Source organism: Cottoperca gobio, chromosome 13, assembly GCF_900634415.1.
Source record: "Cottoperca gobio chromosome 13, fCotGob3.1, whole genome shotgun sequence".
In the NCBI taxonomy this organism is placed as follows: domain Eukaryota; kingdom Metazoa; phylum Chordata; class Actinopteri; order Perciformes; family Bovichtidae; genus Cottoperca; species Cottoperca gobio.
The window spans coordinates 21,197,923-21,215,837 of record NC_041367.1 but is presented as its reverse complement, the minus strand read 5'-3'; the positions used below and the strand labels follow the sequence as shown (position 1 = coordinate 21,215,837).

Below are 17,915 nucleotides of genomic sequence, written 5' to 3'. Positions count from 1 at the left end.
ATAGTTATCTTTTTTTGTGTGGACGTACCTTTACTGTTCACAGAGTTTAACTTTCAAAACTGCTTGTACAAGAAACAGTTGGCTTTATAACACAATGCCTCTGCCTCTGTGATGCTATTAATCTTTAACATCAGAGGAGAAGACATCCACTGTGTCATGTGAGAAACTGCACTTTACACTTTGCCAGAGGAGACACATCCATCAGACGATGTGTGTTCACACATGAGAAGGAAAAGACGACTGCATTTAGAGGAAATTGTACAAGCTGTCAAAGGTAAATATCACAGACTGCACCACATGCTCTTTATATGTAGATCCTCACTCATATTTTGTCTGTTACTTCACAGATCATACATTGAATTGTAAAGTCTTATTGTTAAAGTGAATTTAACATTTTGATTATTAGTTTTTCTATAAAGAATATTCAATCTCCTCCAACAGTTTCAGCATTGTATGATCATCTGGTCCACTATGAAACTTAAAGCTGCACTAATTGATGTGTAGGCCACTTGAGGTCAGCTGAAGAAGCAGAACTCGGACAGAGCAACATTCATTTGAAGCATTGTTTTGCTTGTGTCCATTAGATGAGTGTTAGTCCATTATTAACTCTCCTTGTATAATTGTGTCTCTCTGCTGTTTTGAACAGTGTACAGTTGGTTTGTTTGCTGGAAACGAGCAGAGTTTGCATGATGTCACAGATTAATTTACTGTGAACTATAAAAACACACCCGACTCTGATTTCCTGCGTAGGTCCAAAATGTTAACGAGGTGGTTAACATTCACGGCCTTTCTGGCCGGCTCAGCGAATCCAGAAAGAGCAGTCGCAAATGGCCGTGGCTCTCTGACCGTCGCACCAACCTGCAGGGTCAAAGGTCATCCAGAGGCAGAACTGACTTTAAACTGTGGAGACGGAAAGAAAGCAGGTCAGTAAAGAGGCTCAACACAGACGGAGTCCTGCCTCCACACCTGAGTAATTCAATGTACTTTAACTCACCTGTATCACTCAGTATCATTCAGTGGTGGGCCGTCAGGGCCAGCAAGGCCTTCTCTGCTGGCCTAAACATCATCAGAATATACATTTAATTTTGATATATCTTTTCCACAAATATGTATTAAATTATTCCCCATAGTCTATTCTCTTCATTTCATAGCTTTCCTCTTGGTTGCACTGCTTCTAGCCTCAGATCGAGATTTGGAGGTCTGGCCTTTATGTCAGAGCTTTTATCCAATTATATTTCAGCCATCATGTGTTGCCAGGGTCCACGAAACCTGCCCTTAGGCCTTCAGAATCAACAGTGCGGGCGCCTGTAGCTTAAAGTGAACGGAGACAAAACTGTGGCGCTAACCAATCAGATTTCGAGTTGGGGACACCGGGGCCAGCTAGCAGGCGTACGATAACGTCAGCACGTCCACGTCTTTTGATTGGATAGGCACTATTGAGAGGCAGAGCTATGCAGAGCTAGCAAACTGAACTTGAACGAGCTAATTTAGATTTTTACAAGCTACTTTTTTTCAACCCACAATGGCTGAAGGAGGACAAGAGATCGATTTGGTCGCAGATATAATTACAACGCCATTTTCAAGAAAAGCTAGATATCGTTAGAAGAGAACAGCCAACCCCGATGCTATATTATATTAATATTAATATGAATATAACTCTGTTGTACTTGACTATGTTAAGGTGATGCAACGCCCGGTTGTACTGCGTTTCTGTCTAAATGTAGTTTCTAGAGCCATGGCATCATAATGATGGTATAATTCAGGTAGGACTGTGTAGGACATCACTGAAGGCCTAGGTGGGAAGTGCACGGCCCTCCACTGGTATCATTAATACTGCTCCACATGGCGTCCTGTGTTCCAATGTGTGATTGTTCTTATTAACATGTTACTAAATATCAGCAGTTTGGTTCCTATGTAAAATGCCTCACAGATATATAATATTGTATTTCTCAAGTTTTTAACAAACGTTACTCAAACAGGATTCATTATTTACATAATAATCACAAGGATGCAATAATAGTCAACAGTTCTTCAGTTTTGTTTTCCTGGTCAGAAACATCAGATAGCCCACACACTTTTTTTTTTTTTAAATGTGTTAATTAATGTATGAACCGTAGCAGTCAGGGATACAAAAGTGCCACAAAAGAGGGTTGGATTAGTAAAATGCTCTTTGAACATATTTTGAACAAGTTTACTTTGAAATCAACAGACAGGGTTTGTCTGGTTCTTCTTCTTCTTCTTCTTCTTCTTCTTCTTCTTCTTCTTCTTCTTCTTCTTCTTCTTCTTCTTCTTCTTCTTATTATTATTATTATTATTATTATTATTATTATTATTGTTATTGTTATTGTTATTGTTGAATTGTTAAATAAAAGCTAAATCAAATGCTTTGTATAAATTGTATCTGCCGTTTCTGACCACAAGAATATTTACATACATGGATTATTCAACCCAGATTATAAATTTATTATTGATCATAAGGAGGTGAGACAGTTGAAAGTGACGGATGGATTTTGATTGGCTGTCAGTGTTTCTATCTGTCATCAAACTGCTCTGAAAGTGATCCCAACAGTTCCACTGTGCTGCAGCTGGATGACATATTTTTGAATGCCAACCCAAAAGTTAGTTAGTTATTGCCGTGGTTCACTCGACAAAAAGCCAATAGTATTTCTTCATTGGACTCATTCCTGCAGCTCTGTAACTCCTCCTTTCATGTGTAGGTGTGGTTCAGTACTGGCACACCCCTTTTGGAGACCTCCAGACCCCTGGTTTACCCCTGGACCCTGTCTTTATACATCGGGATGGAAGCCTGAAGGTCCCCAACACCAGCATCCTGCACAGCGGCCTGTACTACTGCCTCCTGCAGCACACAGAGGGAACTACACTGTGGCCGTACGAGCTCCATGTTGGTCCTAATCAAGATCAAAAGAACCAGGAACACAGCGAATGTAAGGAGTGTGATGTGTTCAGGTTCAGGAGGGACGTTGGGTCTGTGGAGGCGAGGCAGGTAGGTGTTTCAGATGGCCAGTTTGCAGGAGCTGTGGCGGCATCAGTGCTGCTGACGTTTGTGGTGGGCTTCAGCGCTGGAGCTCTGACAAGGACTCATGTTCTCAGGTCCGTTCAGGGATCATATATCCCAGCTTTTATTCAAACTGGGATCAGATTACCAAAATGTGACATTTCTGTTAAATTATTTTGCAGCTTTTCTGTCAATAAATGCTAAAAACAGGATGTTCTATTAGTTGCACTAAAAAAATGCGTTCTGTATCTCTAGAAGCCCTGAAAGTCAAGTGAGAAACAATTCTGACCTCAGTTGTGTTCTCGCCTGTTTATATGTTAAGAACAGGTGAATAAAATGTTTCGCCAGGATCAGTTCTAAAGATAGTTTCCTTCTGTGAAAACAGGTTTTAAAAAAAAAGTTTTAACAGGATAACTTTTTCCTTTTCATTTGTGAAAACAGAATTAGTGTTTTTTGTTGTAATACTCATTACGGCCACAAGAGGCTGAAATGCACCACTTACGTTCTAAATACGACTAAAAGCATTCATGTTTTCTTCAGTGTTCTGAGTTTTAATTTCACTATGCACAAGGTACATTTATTATGTGTTAGCAAATTAGGTCAATACAAAGGTCAAGATATATATGTATCAAGAGAAAGAATGATTCATTTAAATAAAATGACTCTTCCAATCAGCATAATCTTATATCATGGCAACTAGAATTACCACCTTGCGGTTGTTTTCCTCCGCAATTTGACTTAACCAGTCAAGTTACAGTTACATACATCCATGTCTGTCTAAAATATCATCACTTAGTCATTTTATCCCAATAGACATTTGTGTGAAATTCTCCTAATTATTGATGATCTTGATCTTGATTTATGGCCAAAAAACGTGTTTTGTGAGGTCACAGTGACCTTGAACTTTGACCCCAAAAATCTTATCAGTTAATCTTTGAGTCCAAGTGAACGTTTGTGCCAAATTGGAAGAAATTCTCTCGCTGTGTTCCTGAGTTATTACATTAACAAGAATGGGACAGATGTGAGGTCACAGTGACCTTGACCTTTGACACCATGAAATCTTATCAGTTCATCTTTGAGTCCAAGTGAACGTTTGTACCAAATGTTAAGAAATTCCCTCAAGGCGTTCCTGAGATAAGGCGTTTACGTGATGTTACGGACAGACGTACGAACAGACGGACGGACAACCCAAGAACATAATGCCTCCGGCATCGGCTGTTGCCGGCGTGGAGCATAATCATGAGCGTCTTGGGGCAGAAATTAGTGTTACAACAAAAATTCACCTGCAAAAATAAAATGTTCTATCTGTTTTAACAGATTTAAAACTTCAAAAAACAACACAAAAAGTTTATCCTGGAAAAAAACTTTTTTTTACGCAGGAGAGAAGACTGTTTAGATCACCATCATTTTTCATTACTTGCCTCTCAGGCCTTCCGTACCTAACTCAAACACAATCAAGAGTCTGCTAATTGATTTTCCTACCGAAACAAATGGAGACCAATGGGTGCCTCAAAAAATACATGTATTATAAAATTGGATGTATTGTAAAATTCCTACACTACACTACATGTGAATAGATTAAAGATCTTTAAATAATAGATATCACAGGTCATTTAGCACCATGAAACTTCCTCAGTTGATTGCTTACATAACGACACTTATCTTTTGTATTACAAGTTTTCTGAAGATGTATTTTCAAATATGCAAATCTGGCAGTATTTAACGCTAACTTTGGATGAATTGCTGAGAAATCTACATAAAGTGTGGATTGTGAAGTCTGATGAAAACTATATAGCCAAACTCTCAAAATTGACCAAATATTGAACAAATGATGTTTTCGCCTGTCGTGTCTCGCCTTACAGGATGTGTAAACTGCAACATTTTTCTCTTTAGGTGTTTAGGGGTAGTCACTACAAGGTTGCGATCACCACGGCAACAACAACGCAAAACCAACTCTGAGGTCACCATGACAACACTGCCGCCCATACACGACAACCAGACGTGGGACGACGACGCAGACTCTACTAATTGTTCAACTATGGAGACGACGACTACTCTCCCCGCCAATCCTCAGAGAAGCTTACGGCACAAACGACAGGAGGAACGGGAAACAACAGCCTATCTGGAAGGATGCGACTACATGAAGGAGGAGGAGGAGGCCGGAAGAAGTGTGAAGGAAAATAATGAAGAGTGTAATGGGGAGGCAGAGGAAGGACAGTTCAGTGGTTTATTTATATTAGGGGAGGATGTAGCGAGTCAAACCGAAACCAATGACGACAAGTGTAGTAAAGACAAAGAGGGGAAAGATGGAAGAGAGAGCAGGGAGGACAAGAAGGAATGGAGACAGGATGAGGTGGAGGAGGCAGGTGAGCAAGAGAATAGGAGCAATGAGGATGGAGAGAGGAGAGGAAGTGAGGAGGAGGAGAAAAGGAGAGATGAGGAGGATCAAGAAACAGACAGCGATGATGAGGAGACAGGAAGTAACAAAGAGGAGGACACGATGAAAAATAATGTAATAGAAGGAGGAGGAGAAACTGTGGTCCCTCCGGGCCGTCGCAGACGCGTCATTCGCCTGTACCAGTACGACGAGGAAGGCCAGCGATTTGGTCACCTTCCTAGCCCTGCCACCAATGAACCAGGCCCCGCCCCCAGACTCAAGCAGCGCTCCCTCTCTTTGACACGCCTCAACACCATCATGGCTACCGCCTCAGCAGGACCGCTGGACACGAGAGACACAGGGAGGGGAGAGAGAGAGGAGAGGCCTGCACTTCCACATGGAGATATAACAGAAGGCTGGCCGAATGATGACCAGTGGTGTGTGGTCCATTAAGGGCTTCTGCAATTCCAATTGTGAAATACATATTTTAATGAAAGATTGTTTGTTATTGTCGTGTTGTTTGTATAAATATCAGTTGGTACTCTCACATAAATCATACATTACTACAGAAATGTGCTGTTGAAGTTGTGTGCAACGGGGGGAGGGTGGAGGATGTGAATGTAAAATAAATAAAAGTACAAATATTCTTTATAAAATAAATATTCATTAAAACAAAAATTGCTTTATCTACAAACAATTTCGCGACCCCCCTGCAGTACCTCGTCGCGGACCCCCTGTTGAAGACCTATGAACTAGAGCAGGGGTCACCAACCTTTTTGATACTGAGAGCTACTTCAAGGGTGCTGAATAATACGAAGGGCGACTTGTTTCATACAAACTTCCTGAATAACATAGTTGCACGGTTCACCTTTAATGATATTAATAATAATAATCATAATAAATATTCATATATGTGAAGAGACTGTCTGATCACATGTTAATTATTCCTCACAATAATTATTAACAATGATTTACCAAGGTAGGAAAAACAGATATATTTAAACATGCAACATTATTTGTGTTCTCAATCTATTTCAACATTTGAAAGTCACAGTTATCACATCTCTCATATTTTCGTAAATATAATTGACAGTTTTGTATGAATGAGCACATTTGAAGCATTTTGTTCAAAATCACACCAGTTATATTTTAGTACAAAGTATCACTTCTGTAAAAACATTTAGGAAATCATTAACTGTCACACCTTCAGATCCTATCTCGTTTGTACAAACCACTAACTTTGTAACATCGGGGAGAGAGGTCCTGGTCCTGCTGGACACCGGGAAGCCTTTTTGACATTTTCCTGGATTCATCCAAACTTTCTCTTTCTCAACACCATTTCTGTCAAATGTTATATTTGTACTATGTTGTTTATCCTGTACACACGACATCTATTGCACATCTGTCCGTCCTGGGAGAGGGATCCCTCCTCAGTTGCTCTCCCTGAGGTTTCTTCCATTTTTCCCCCTTTAATTTTGGGGTTTCTTTTACGAAGTTTTCACTTGTGCGATGCGAGGGTCTGAGGACAGAGGGCTGTCGTAACCTGTACAGTCTGTAAAGCACACTGAGACAAATGTATAATTTGTGATATTGGGCTGTATAAATAAATTTGATTCGACAATTCTGGAATGTACGTCAACCTTAGAAAGGAATTAAAAATCCAGAGATCTACCATACGATTCACCTCGACTTCATTTTCACCGACTTACGTTTGGTGATATAGCGTCGGTGAATTTGTTTTAGTGACGCCGATTCAATCCAGCAGCCACTGAGTATTACATAATACGCACTTCACCAAATATTTCATTGTAACCACAGTTAAATTTGACATTTACAGAAATCATTATTGCTTATTAAAGTTTGTATTTTTATGTTAAAACAAGTGCGACTGAACATAAACCCAGTACCACAACAGAATGAATTTTGTACGATTTGTCCCGTCTTGTTGTATTCAACTCATCTCTTAGTAGAAACATGTCTACCCTTCTCTTCCAAATTTTGTAAGACATTTTCTATAAGACAAGAAAGGTCTTCAATTTATCTTATATAAAAAAGGGTAGGGTTCGGGTTAAAGTGGATCTGGGGAATTAAGTGTCGACTTGCTGGGAATGAATAGTGTTAAAGTCAGTTGATTGAGGAAATGTTCTGAATCGTTGCACACTATTTAAATAACATTGTTTCTTAATCTGTGGGCTTGGGGGAAGGTGTCAAGTATTTTCAAGTCAAAAGGTCTTTCTTGATTTTGTCGAGTCAAAGGAATTAAATTTGTGACTTGGGTTCCAATCATACAACTCGACTCCACACCGCTGCAAAATACTGTGAAACGTGGACATATAAAGTGTTTGGTGAATGAAACCTAAAAGGTTGTACCAATTATTAATAAGCAGCTCGTCATACTTCCATTTCCTTTTTATTACTGTGAAAACATCTATAAACAAGACACAAAATGGAAAAGAATTGTTAACAAGAAAACAAATTCCACAACTCTTCTCAGTTCATTTTTTGTGTTTCTATTCTTATTTCAAAGAACATTTTCTTTTCACCAAATTAACACTATAAAAAGTCGAGTCAGCGAGAGAAAGGCCTGTGCCCACAGAGGGGTGATTCTGCAGTCCATATGTGTGTGTGTATTGTTAAAGTCTGTTAAAGTGTTGGTGAGATCTTTTCCTTTAACAATGTGGTTTTTGTTTTCTCTCCCTCGTTCTCCTTTTTGGTGTTGTGACGTTGTCTGCTACGATGCTGACCAGGCTTTCTGCCATTCCACAAACTCGTCTAGCAGCACTGGCCCTGCAGACAAAACGACAAAGACAATAATATTAATATAGATTCTGAATTTTTTGGATGGCTGTTCAATCGGAGAAATCATGTAGCAGAGAGCATGAACACTCTGATCCTAATAAGTATAAAAACAGTAACTTTCATTTAAAGAGCAAAACATCCCCTTTACAGACATGCCCACTTTTTCAAATCCCTTGCCGTTTGGAACACTAAACCATGTCGTTGCTGTGCATGCAGTATAAATGTGTTATTTTTCACCTATTGTTAACATGATTTCTGCATATCGGAGTCCATAAACAGTCTTGGAATTGCATGAATTGGTTATGACAGGAAAGCTGAGACTCATGAGCCCAATTGTTTTCAAGTGTGATGATGCTAAGGCCCAAACAGACATCAAAGAACTAGCGGCGACAGAGTCGACTGCTGCTGCCCGTGTCTTTTATTAGTCATTAGAGAAGGGAACCGTAAGACCTACGACTGTAAATATACAAGCCAATATTCAGATACACACATTAAAACAAAATAGTGTTTGCCAACCATTTTCACACCACTGTGGCTGAACACTTTATTCAAAGGTGGCCATGTCGTCGTGAAAATAGCCGTGTATTATGATCAGATGAAGACGAAGAGTCTCAGTGTGTCCTCTTCACTTCAGTTGTTCGTTTCTCTTCTCGTGCACGGATTAGTTTAAGCTGAACAGCCAATCAGAGTGCTTTTCTATTTCTTAGTTTGCAGAACAGAAGTGCTCGCTATCGAATCGCAAAAAAATGCAATTCGCGGCATCAATTTTTCTATGGTGTTCCTCAAGGTCTTGGTGTTTAAATTAAGAGGGATCTTTTTAAAAACTATTTTTATAATTTCTTGAGATGTTCTTCTTCTTTTTTTGCACCAAATCTCTGTTACGAATGGCATCAACCCACAAACTGCAAGTTGCCACTAATGTTTGCTTAGCTTGCTTTATTAGCACTGATAACATAAGATCCAGGATGGAGGGGCTACAAGCTAAAGGCTAACATTTTCTCAGCTCGTTTCTCAGGTAACTCAACATCCAGACGTACAATGACTAAAATCCTTTACCCGGTTTAAATGTATAATAATAAATTACCAAGATCTAACAAGTGAAAAGTAAAAATGTGGCTTAAAAAACTGGGTAAAAAGTCCATTTATGACCTCTGGCAGACAACCACAACGCTGACGCATGTGCAAAGGGGAAGCGTTGCCATCACAGTCTACTAAATGAAACAGTTACCTGGATTAATATGACAGATTTCTCTAGGTTTGAACATTTTGGATAATGTTTTGAGGAGCAAAAACCCGCTGTGAAACTGCTTTGGGTTCAGAGGGTTAATAAAGCAAAAATCTCTTATCTGATTACGAAAACAGTCGATAGCTGCAGCCCTAGTGAAATCCATAAATCGTTGCGGCAGTGCTGACCTTTGAGGGAATGGAGAGAACCAGAGAGTCTAAATGGAGGAAGCTATCATATTAGCTGTGTTGCATCATGCAGTGTCCTAGTCCCAGTGAACTCGTGCTCTGCTGAACCAAGAAAGATTTCCTCTCTGCAACCACCAGTGAAAACAGCCAAACAGTAGCAACAGGTTTGTAAGAAAAACAAGTTCCCAAAATATTTAGAGCTCAACTGCACCGCTGTGGTTCAACATTGATTGCAGGTCACTTACGCTTTTCTGGACTGGAAAACTAAATTCAAAGTTCCAACAGTATGCCCTCCTGTCGATACTACATTTGGTGACTGAATTATAAATGTTTTATAGCTGTTAAAATAGCCATTATTGGGGGAGAGAATAAAATCAATATAAAATATAACAGCTGATTCCAAACTATTAAACGCTGGTGTATCCGCTCTGGAGTGACTGTAAAATCCAAGTTGTTCGCGAGTAACTACTCACAAGCTCCATCTTCATCGTAGTTACTGAGGTCTGTGTCGATGGTCCTGCTGAACTCCAGAACGTTATACCACTGGTCCTTATTCATCCCCTTGTACTTGGACTGCTGTAAGACATGAACCAGAGTTCCAGAGTTAGTTTGCATAGAAAAACTACTGATGTTAACAATCTACTGTTCTTGTTCAAGCCGTTAGCACAGTACCGAAGAGTTTGATGCTTCATTCATAACATTAAAATGCTGCACAGTAGAGACGCGCCGGTCGATACCAGGCCGATTGTCAAGTAATCAGCCATGAGCAGTGACTGGCCGATCAGTCTCATGCATCACAATTCTTTGTCAGTCAAATTGAAACACACACACACACACACACACACACACACACACACACACACACACATTCTGCAGAGTTGCAGATAAACACTAGAAGTGCCCTCTGGCGGAGCCATGGCTGTTTCAATCAGTGAAAAATAATGTGTGCGTCTGTCCAATGATTCAGATGCGCTCCAAAATTAGGGTTAGGTTCTTCATTGGCCCATGCTTCACCCTTCCATGAATTTAGCGTTTCAAAAACAACTTTTTCACTGCATTCAAAAAAACCTTTTGTTCCCCCGCTTGCCGCACACAAAAGGAGGCACACGCCGGTATTAACTGGTTGGTCTAGCAACAACCTAACAGCACCACAAATGATATTTATACAACCACACCAAAAAAATGTTTGCTTTATATATTTTCAGAAAATATGACGACAGACATTCAAAGCTTCATGCAAAAGCCTTCAATAGAAGCTTTGAATGTAAAAGACTAAAAATGACGACATCTGTTACAGCCTTACTTTCAAAACTTATCTTTTTTTTCTGGCCGATCCAAACGAGTGAGTAAATGGATTTACCTCCAGAAACTGATTGAAGACTGGGAAGAGAGGCCATGTTGTCGCCAGCAGTAAGGCCAGCATGGATTTAGCCGTCTCCATGTCCAAACTCCTCTGGTCCTTATCCTGACGACAAGACAAATGCAGACAGAATTGTTTCAGGTTACGACACACAACCTGCTGGCAGGTCTTTATAAAATAATAACCAAAATTACACCATTTATGCCAGAAACAGAAAATATCGTTAGATTATCAAATTCCAAATTTTGTAAAATTAACCATCAAAAGAAATTTAAGTTGCATTTTCCTTTTTCTTTATGGCATTATAAATGTGTTAAACTGCCCAAAATAAAAGTTTGAGTTGTCTCTACTTATATATAGCAGTTCAAACGAAGCAGCAGTCAGAGTATATAACAGTGTGAAACTGCTTGGGGTTCAAACAAGATTTCTTTAGGCGGTGTCAAGTTATTCTTTAAACAAACAAGAAAACCACAAACAAAAAAAACAGCACACTCACTCTGGCGAAGTCAAAGGCGTATCTGTAGATGTTTTTGAAGACTACAGAGTCGTTGAGCTCACTGCGCAGATAATCCAGTTTGCTCTGTAACCTCTCTGTGCAGTCACACCTGCAAGTAGGTGAAACAACGTAAACAGTTAGTCAACGGTTTGTCTTACAGATCTACTGACAACTACACGGAGGTGTAGATAAAGTAGAAATAACATTCATTTCAACCCCTGTACCTCACTTTAGAAAGTTGCTCTGATGTCCTTAGGAGGACAAATATGTCCACATCCACAATTGTGCCTACATAATGCCACTGTTTTAATGAAAAACACACAATTTGATTAATTTCTGTATAGTAAATGCTAGGGGGATTTTATTTTTCATTCTGAGATTAGCAACACAATTGATCTTGATGTTTTTGTGTGTGCAGGAAAGCAGGGAAAAGGGCATGCATTTGCTCCGTAGGAAAAACGTGAGAAAATGACTCCATATGGTTCAATTTTGAATCCAGGGCTCAAGATTGAAAGCCTGATTATAATAGAATGCATGACTTCATGCTGTAATGACTGTGGGATCAAAAAGTGTGATTTTAAATGGGGACACTTTTGTCCTTAAGGGTCTGAGTGTCTGTATTTTGGATACCTAGTTTATTATAGACTTATTTTTATAGAAGCTGAAAACTCACACCCTTGCCAAAATGTATACAATATGGTAACACAAGGATAATTATCAAAACATGAAAAACCCAAAGATGTCCCTAATGAGGCACAAGGGTTAAGCAACATATAATTGAAAGGTAAACTGAAGTTTCTTACTGTAATAACGTCATTCCCCTGAGCCACTCCTCTTTTGTGAAGAACCCCATACTTGCTGCTTCTAGATGCCAGGCTAAAACTAACATGATAATCTGCAAGAAAGAGGCAATGAGTTGAATCCTTGCTAACATTTAGATCAACGCTGGTGCATGTGCACAGGACCTTCATTCCCTCCATCGCCACACTGTGTACTGTCACCTAAAGACAGTTTTCCTAGGTCGTAAAAAGATCACAATCTTTTCAAGGCAGAGGAAATGAAGGAGAGTTGAGGACAAAACAAGTTTCAAAAATATTTAACTTTAAGTTATTATCCAAGTTAATCGTAAAACCATCAACAATCTTGCCATTTTCTTCATCAAAATGTTTAGCTTAATCTAATAACTCCAAAATGCGACTGTCAGAAAAACTACAACATGTGATCATATTTTCTCCTTTGCAGCTGATTGTCGTGAAACAGCCTCACCTCACTCGCTCCTACACTAGAAGGTTCCTCCTTTCTGAACATCAGTGTATGAACTGAGGCTTCATAAATAACTGAGCAGTGGAAGAATAAAAATGTGTACAGCTGCTCCGTACTTAAGACTCTAGTCGAGTACTTCAACATTTGACGTTTCTGCTTCGCTACATTTCAGAGGCAAAAGTATTTGTTACTCGACTACAGTTTTCTGACAGCTTTAGATATTTTACAAATTAAGATTTTTGTATTAAAAACATGCTAAGAATTCCTTAAATGTGATATTTCCTTATAAAGTAAATTACCCAACAGCGTATACAAGTACAGCAGACACATTTAGTTGATAGGCATTTCTCACTATTTTCAGAATTTCTATAAATTAAACAACCGAGAAAATAATGCATAAAAATAATCAGTCGTTGCAGTTCTTTACAAAAAAGTAAAAAATTAGCTCTACCTCAACAAACTACAAGAGTAAAATCCTGCTTCTACATTAATGCACAAGTAATAATAATAATCTAATGATATAATATATAATAGTATAACAGTCACAGGGGACATTCTTTTCATTACTATTTTCATTACTTTAGTAAGGTTTATAATGCCGGACTGTTAGTTGCAGTGGAGTATTTTCAGTGTGGTATTAGTACTTTTATCCAAGTAAAGTATCCGAGTACTTCTTCCACCACTGCTCTCAGGTCCTCTTAGGTAGGAGTCGTTTTAAACCTAGGCTAAGTCTCAGCTCGCCTGACCATTAAGACGCTTAATAGAGTCGGCCCAGGTGAGGGATAAGCAGCTGGGGAGGACTCACATTCTCTGGTTCCACACCAATGTCTTCACAGAACTTCTCCATGGCCTCCGGACCGACCACCTTGTCGGGGCCGGCGTACCCGTGGAACCATGCCAGGCACTTCTTATTGGAGAACAGCTTCTCAGCGCTGATCGGCCTCGCACCACGAATCTGAGGTCTGGTGAAACTACAACATAGACACAAGCTTTAGGTTTTAAATAAATATATCCATTTTCTTCAGAACTCAGAACCTACTGTAACAAAAGCGCAGGATGCACTGCTTATCTTTTTTTTTTTTTTTTTCAGAAAGAAAATCAACTAATTATATATATGCACACAAAAACTTTGCATCCGTTTACCTTGTAATTTTACACTTGCGCTCATTATCAACTGCATCAGGAAGCTTCCTCTTTTTCTTCACAGGCATCACTGAACCTTTAATGGGCTTCACTAGCTGGGCTACACATGTGAAAAATGAAAAATAAACATTTTGTCAGGTGGTAATGAGATGAAGCATCTGTAATACAAGTCAATAATCATCTATTTAAAGATAGAAATGTGCAGGATGAAGGTCATACCTGTGTACTTCTGGCTGCCTTGGCCATTCAAATCGAAGAGATTCTAGAATAAAAGAAATCAAAATCTCAGGTAAAAAGGTTCCTGCACAACACTTTGATGATCCTTGATACAGTCAGAGATTACATGAATAGTTCAGATTTTTTAAAAGCTATGTTGTACGAGGTACATATGCCAAAAATTAGTTTTTTGGAGGTCACAGTGACCTTTGACCACCGAAATCAGTTCATCCTTAAGTGGATGTTTTTGCAAATATTTGACAGAATTCCCTCAAGCTGTTCCTGAAATATCACGAGAATGGTACGGACAGACAACCTGAAAACACAATGACTCCATCCACAGCTGTTGCCAGTTCAGTGACGTAAAGCAGTAGGTAAAATGACCGTTTGTCAATTGAGTCTAGTGGCTTTGAAGAGAGCATTGATAACTGCTTCAGTTCCCTGTTGGAAAGGGCTGTCTGATAAGGTAAAGCAGTGAAAATATTGTAAATATAGCGTACACTTTTTTTGAGGTGGCTAAAATAAGTCTGGCTGAAGCCAACCTCCACAGCAGTAACTTTCTTAGCCCCTGTGCTGGTACTCCTGTCTATTTCTCCAAATTGGGGGCCTTTAAGAGTACAACTGCATTACCACTCTAAAATTGTTGGACTGGAGCTACAATTAAAAATAAACATGACTACTTACAAGCTTGTCCAGCGTTACTGATGCTGTACCGATGATTGCCAGATGGCGCTGATTGTTCCTTCGAGTGGACGCCTGAGTCAGTACAAGCAAGATTTCATGAGCACTCAGAATGTCCAACATACATGCTAGACATTGCAGATTTCTTATTTTCAATTTTCAATTACTAAAACCTAGAGGAAAATTGTGGTCACAAGGGATTGACAGCATCTCATTAAACACAAAGTAGACATTGTGAATTGGTTCCACAAATCACTGTTAAAGTGTATTTTAGAACAAAAACACTGTCAGAATAAAAGGCCAAGATCTTGTTAGAAGATCTTAGGGCTGCAACTAAAAATTATTTTAACTATCAATTAATCTGAAGATTATTTTCAAGATTATGGTTCATCTGAGTCTTTCCAAATCCAAGGTGATGTCTTGTTTTGTCAGTCCAAAACCCAAAGAAGTTCAGTTTAATAGGATATAAAACAGAGAAAAGCAGGAAATCTCTATATTTGAGAGCATTTTCCTTGTCATTTATGTTTGTTTATTTTGATAAACAGAATTATAGAATAATCTGAAATTATAAAACACTTTGAAAAGGAGCTATTCTGCAAAATTAGCACTTTCACTTTTGGAGATAACACCTCTGTAATGCAGGACTTTTAAGTGTTATGGAGTATTTATAGACCACAGCACTTAAGTAACGGATCTGAGTACTTCTTACGCTACTGGTTTTGTATTCATAAATGTAAATTCACTAATGTAAAACCTCACTTTAATATTTACAAGAAATGCATGGATTTAGTAGATTTAAAAAATAATAGCTTGAGCAAGAAACAAATTATAAAACGGTAAGACTGGGCTCCCAATTTAATGTTTTCACTAAAGTTACTATATATTTATTTATGTTGAACCCTGACGTGTTTTATGTGACTGTATATTATTGCATTGTACGTTAATCCAGTCATTTGCTCATTTACCTATGCATATGTTTAATTTGAAGAATGACTGTTGATCTCCAATGTTGTATTTTTAACTGATAAAACGTTTTTTAAATAAAACGGCTTTGGACTATTCCGTTGACGCTAGCTTAACAGGGTTAGCGAGGTTGATCATACAAATCGGGACCAGATCTCGTATCTGGTTTACGATTAAAAGCTACAGAAACTTTAACTGCACATCAAACACACATTGTTGGTTTTAAATTATTCTAAAAGTCTCAGTTTTTGCTGGGAGGACACTTCTTTTGTTTGATAGCTAGCGACGCTACACTGCTAACGTTAGCCAATTTGTCAACACACGCGTCAAAGGCTCATCAAATCCTCCATTTAAAACGAAGTACAAGAACATTATTAATTTGAATAATGAACATAGATTAGGTCATTTTAATACTTCCAAACACTTACCTTTTTTTACACTTTGGCTGACAAATCAGTTCCACCTGCTTCTGCTACACACCGGGGTTTCTGATCGTTTCTGATGCTGTCGCCGGCGTTTCCGGGGCAGTGGACGAAACCATCGCTGCTTTATTGGGGATGTAAATGCCAAATAGACGTTCCCGTGTCGAATAAAGTATTTGCAGTGACACGTCTTTACAAAGAGATTTAGGAAACAATATTTGATACCTTACTTAAGTAAAGTTTGTGTTATTTTATCCTATAGTGCTCCACGTGAGGAAAACGGCTAAATATAACGTCCAACATCCCGGACCGAAAAAGGTGAAACAAGCCTCTTTTTAAAGGAACAACCCGTTATTTTTAGCACTCACATGTTGTTTAGTGGACTCGGTCCACTCACTGACCCATGAAACCCAATTAATGTGACATGACTGTCTACTCAAGAGAGACAAAGAGTTGCGTTATGTTATAACCTAAGAGGACATTTTTATAAAAAATAAAAAACATTGTGCAGGTAATCAATCTGAAGTATAAAGAATGTATTTCAATTTGTGGGGTGAATTTGTGGAATGGTTGGATGCATAGCTCAACAAATTACAAAAATAAATCAGTTTAAAAAGATGCACAAAAATGTTTTTGAGAGGTAGGCTACAGGGATGAGCAAGGGGCCTTTTTTCTGCTCACCCTGTCAGGTTTGATGATCGGCTCGCTCCACATTATTACTTACTTACTAAGGCTGGCGGCTGTAGTTCGGTAGAAAGAAAATTGATCAAGACTAGACCTATATATGTTGTTGAGTTGTGAACTGATATTATGTCAAATGTTTTCAACAATTTTCCAACCTTGAGAAATCGGTAATAAAGAAACAAGTTGAGATAACGTTAGCGGTTAGCTCGTAGACCCACCATCTTATGTCCACCGAACTACGTTGGAGAAACACTGAGTTTTAGCGTGGAACTGCTTTATTCAGTCATTTTTTTTATCGGTTTTAATTACTGGGCCGTTTATTTTTAAGACCCTGCATATAGCTACCGGTAAAAACATAACTCCTGATCATTGAACAATGAAGGAATCCTAACCATGAAATTCCCCAGTTGATTACTTACATCAAGACAATCATTTTTTGTATTACAAGTTTTCTGAAATGTTATGTTTAAATATGCAAATGAAGCATTATCTTTTGCTAACGTTTGGTGTGCTTAGGAGAAATATACGCAAATAGACAAAGAAAGTCTCTTTGAAACAAATCACAAAATCTGTGACTTGTTTCTTTACAGTTTTTATAGTTTTATTTGGCCAGGAAATCAATTATTTAACTTTAAAAAGTCGGCGCACATGAAAGTAGTTGAACCACTCTCCAACGACACAACATTTTATGTATTTCCTAATGCAGTGGCAAACATTCAGCTGGTTTAGGCTGTGACTGATTTTGTTTAGTTCAAGTTTTGTCATTATGCAAGGCTACAGGTAAATCTTCCCACCTGTGCAGGCTGGGCTGATGGGCAGGTACAGGCTATCCAATGAGAAAAACACAGTAACAATGACAATCCCATTCCACTCCCCCAGCTAAAAAAAAACCTTTTAACTAATTTAGAGTGATAGTTCAGATGTTTTGAAGTTGGGTTGTTTGTTTAAGGTACTTAGCCGTGGTCAGTGTATTACCGCCAGTGGATGGCGGTCGATAAGCCCCCAGTTTGGAGAAACACAGAGGAGTACCAGCACAAAAGCAAAGCAATGACGGCGGGGAACTGAAGCTGGTGAATCCGGAC

General features: G+C 38.8%; 1 protein-coding gene across 1 annotated transcript; it reads right to left on the bottom strand.

Annotated features, from left to right (window-relative positions):
• Positions 1-7,784: 7,784 nt before the first annotated feature.
• dcun1d5 (DCN1, defective in cullin neddylation 1, domain containing 5 (S. cerevisiae)) lies at positions 7,785-16,423 on the bottom strand. The gene is made up of 10 exons (XM_029447012.1): positions 16,156-16,423; positions 14,768-14,839; positions 14,087-14,129; positions 13,868-13,967; positions 13,530-13,695; positions 12,265-12,356; positions 11,462-11,570; positions 10,966-11,070; positions 10,079-10,181; positions 7,785-8,180 (listed from the first exon to the last, which is right to left on the bottom strand). The coding sequence occupies exons 4-10, from the start codon at positions 13,933-13,935 to the stop codon at positions 8,125-8,127; spliced, it is 699 nt and encodes a 232-aa protein (XP_029302872.1). The 5' UTR covers positions 13,936-13,967; positions 14,087-14,129; positions 14,768-14,839; positions 16,156-16,423; the 3' UTR covers positions 7,785-8,124.
• Positions 16,424-17,915: the final 1,492 nt, after the last annotated feature.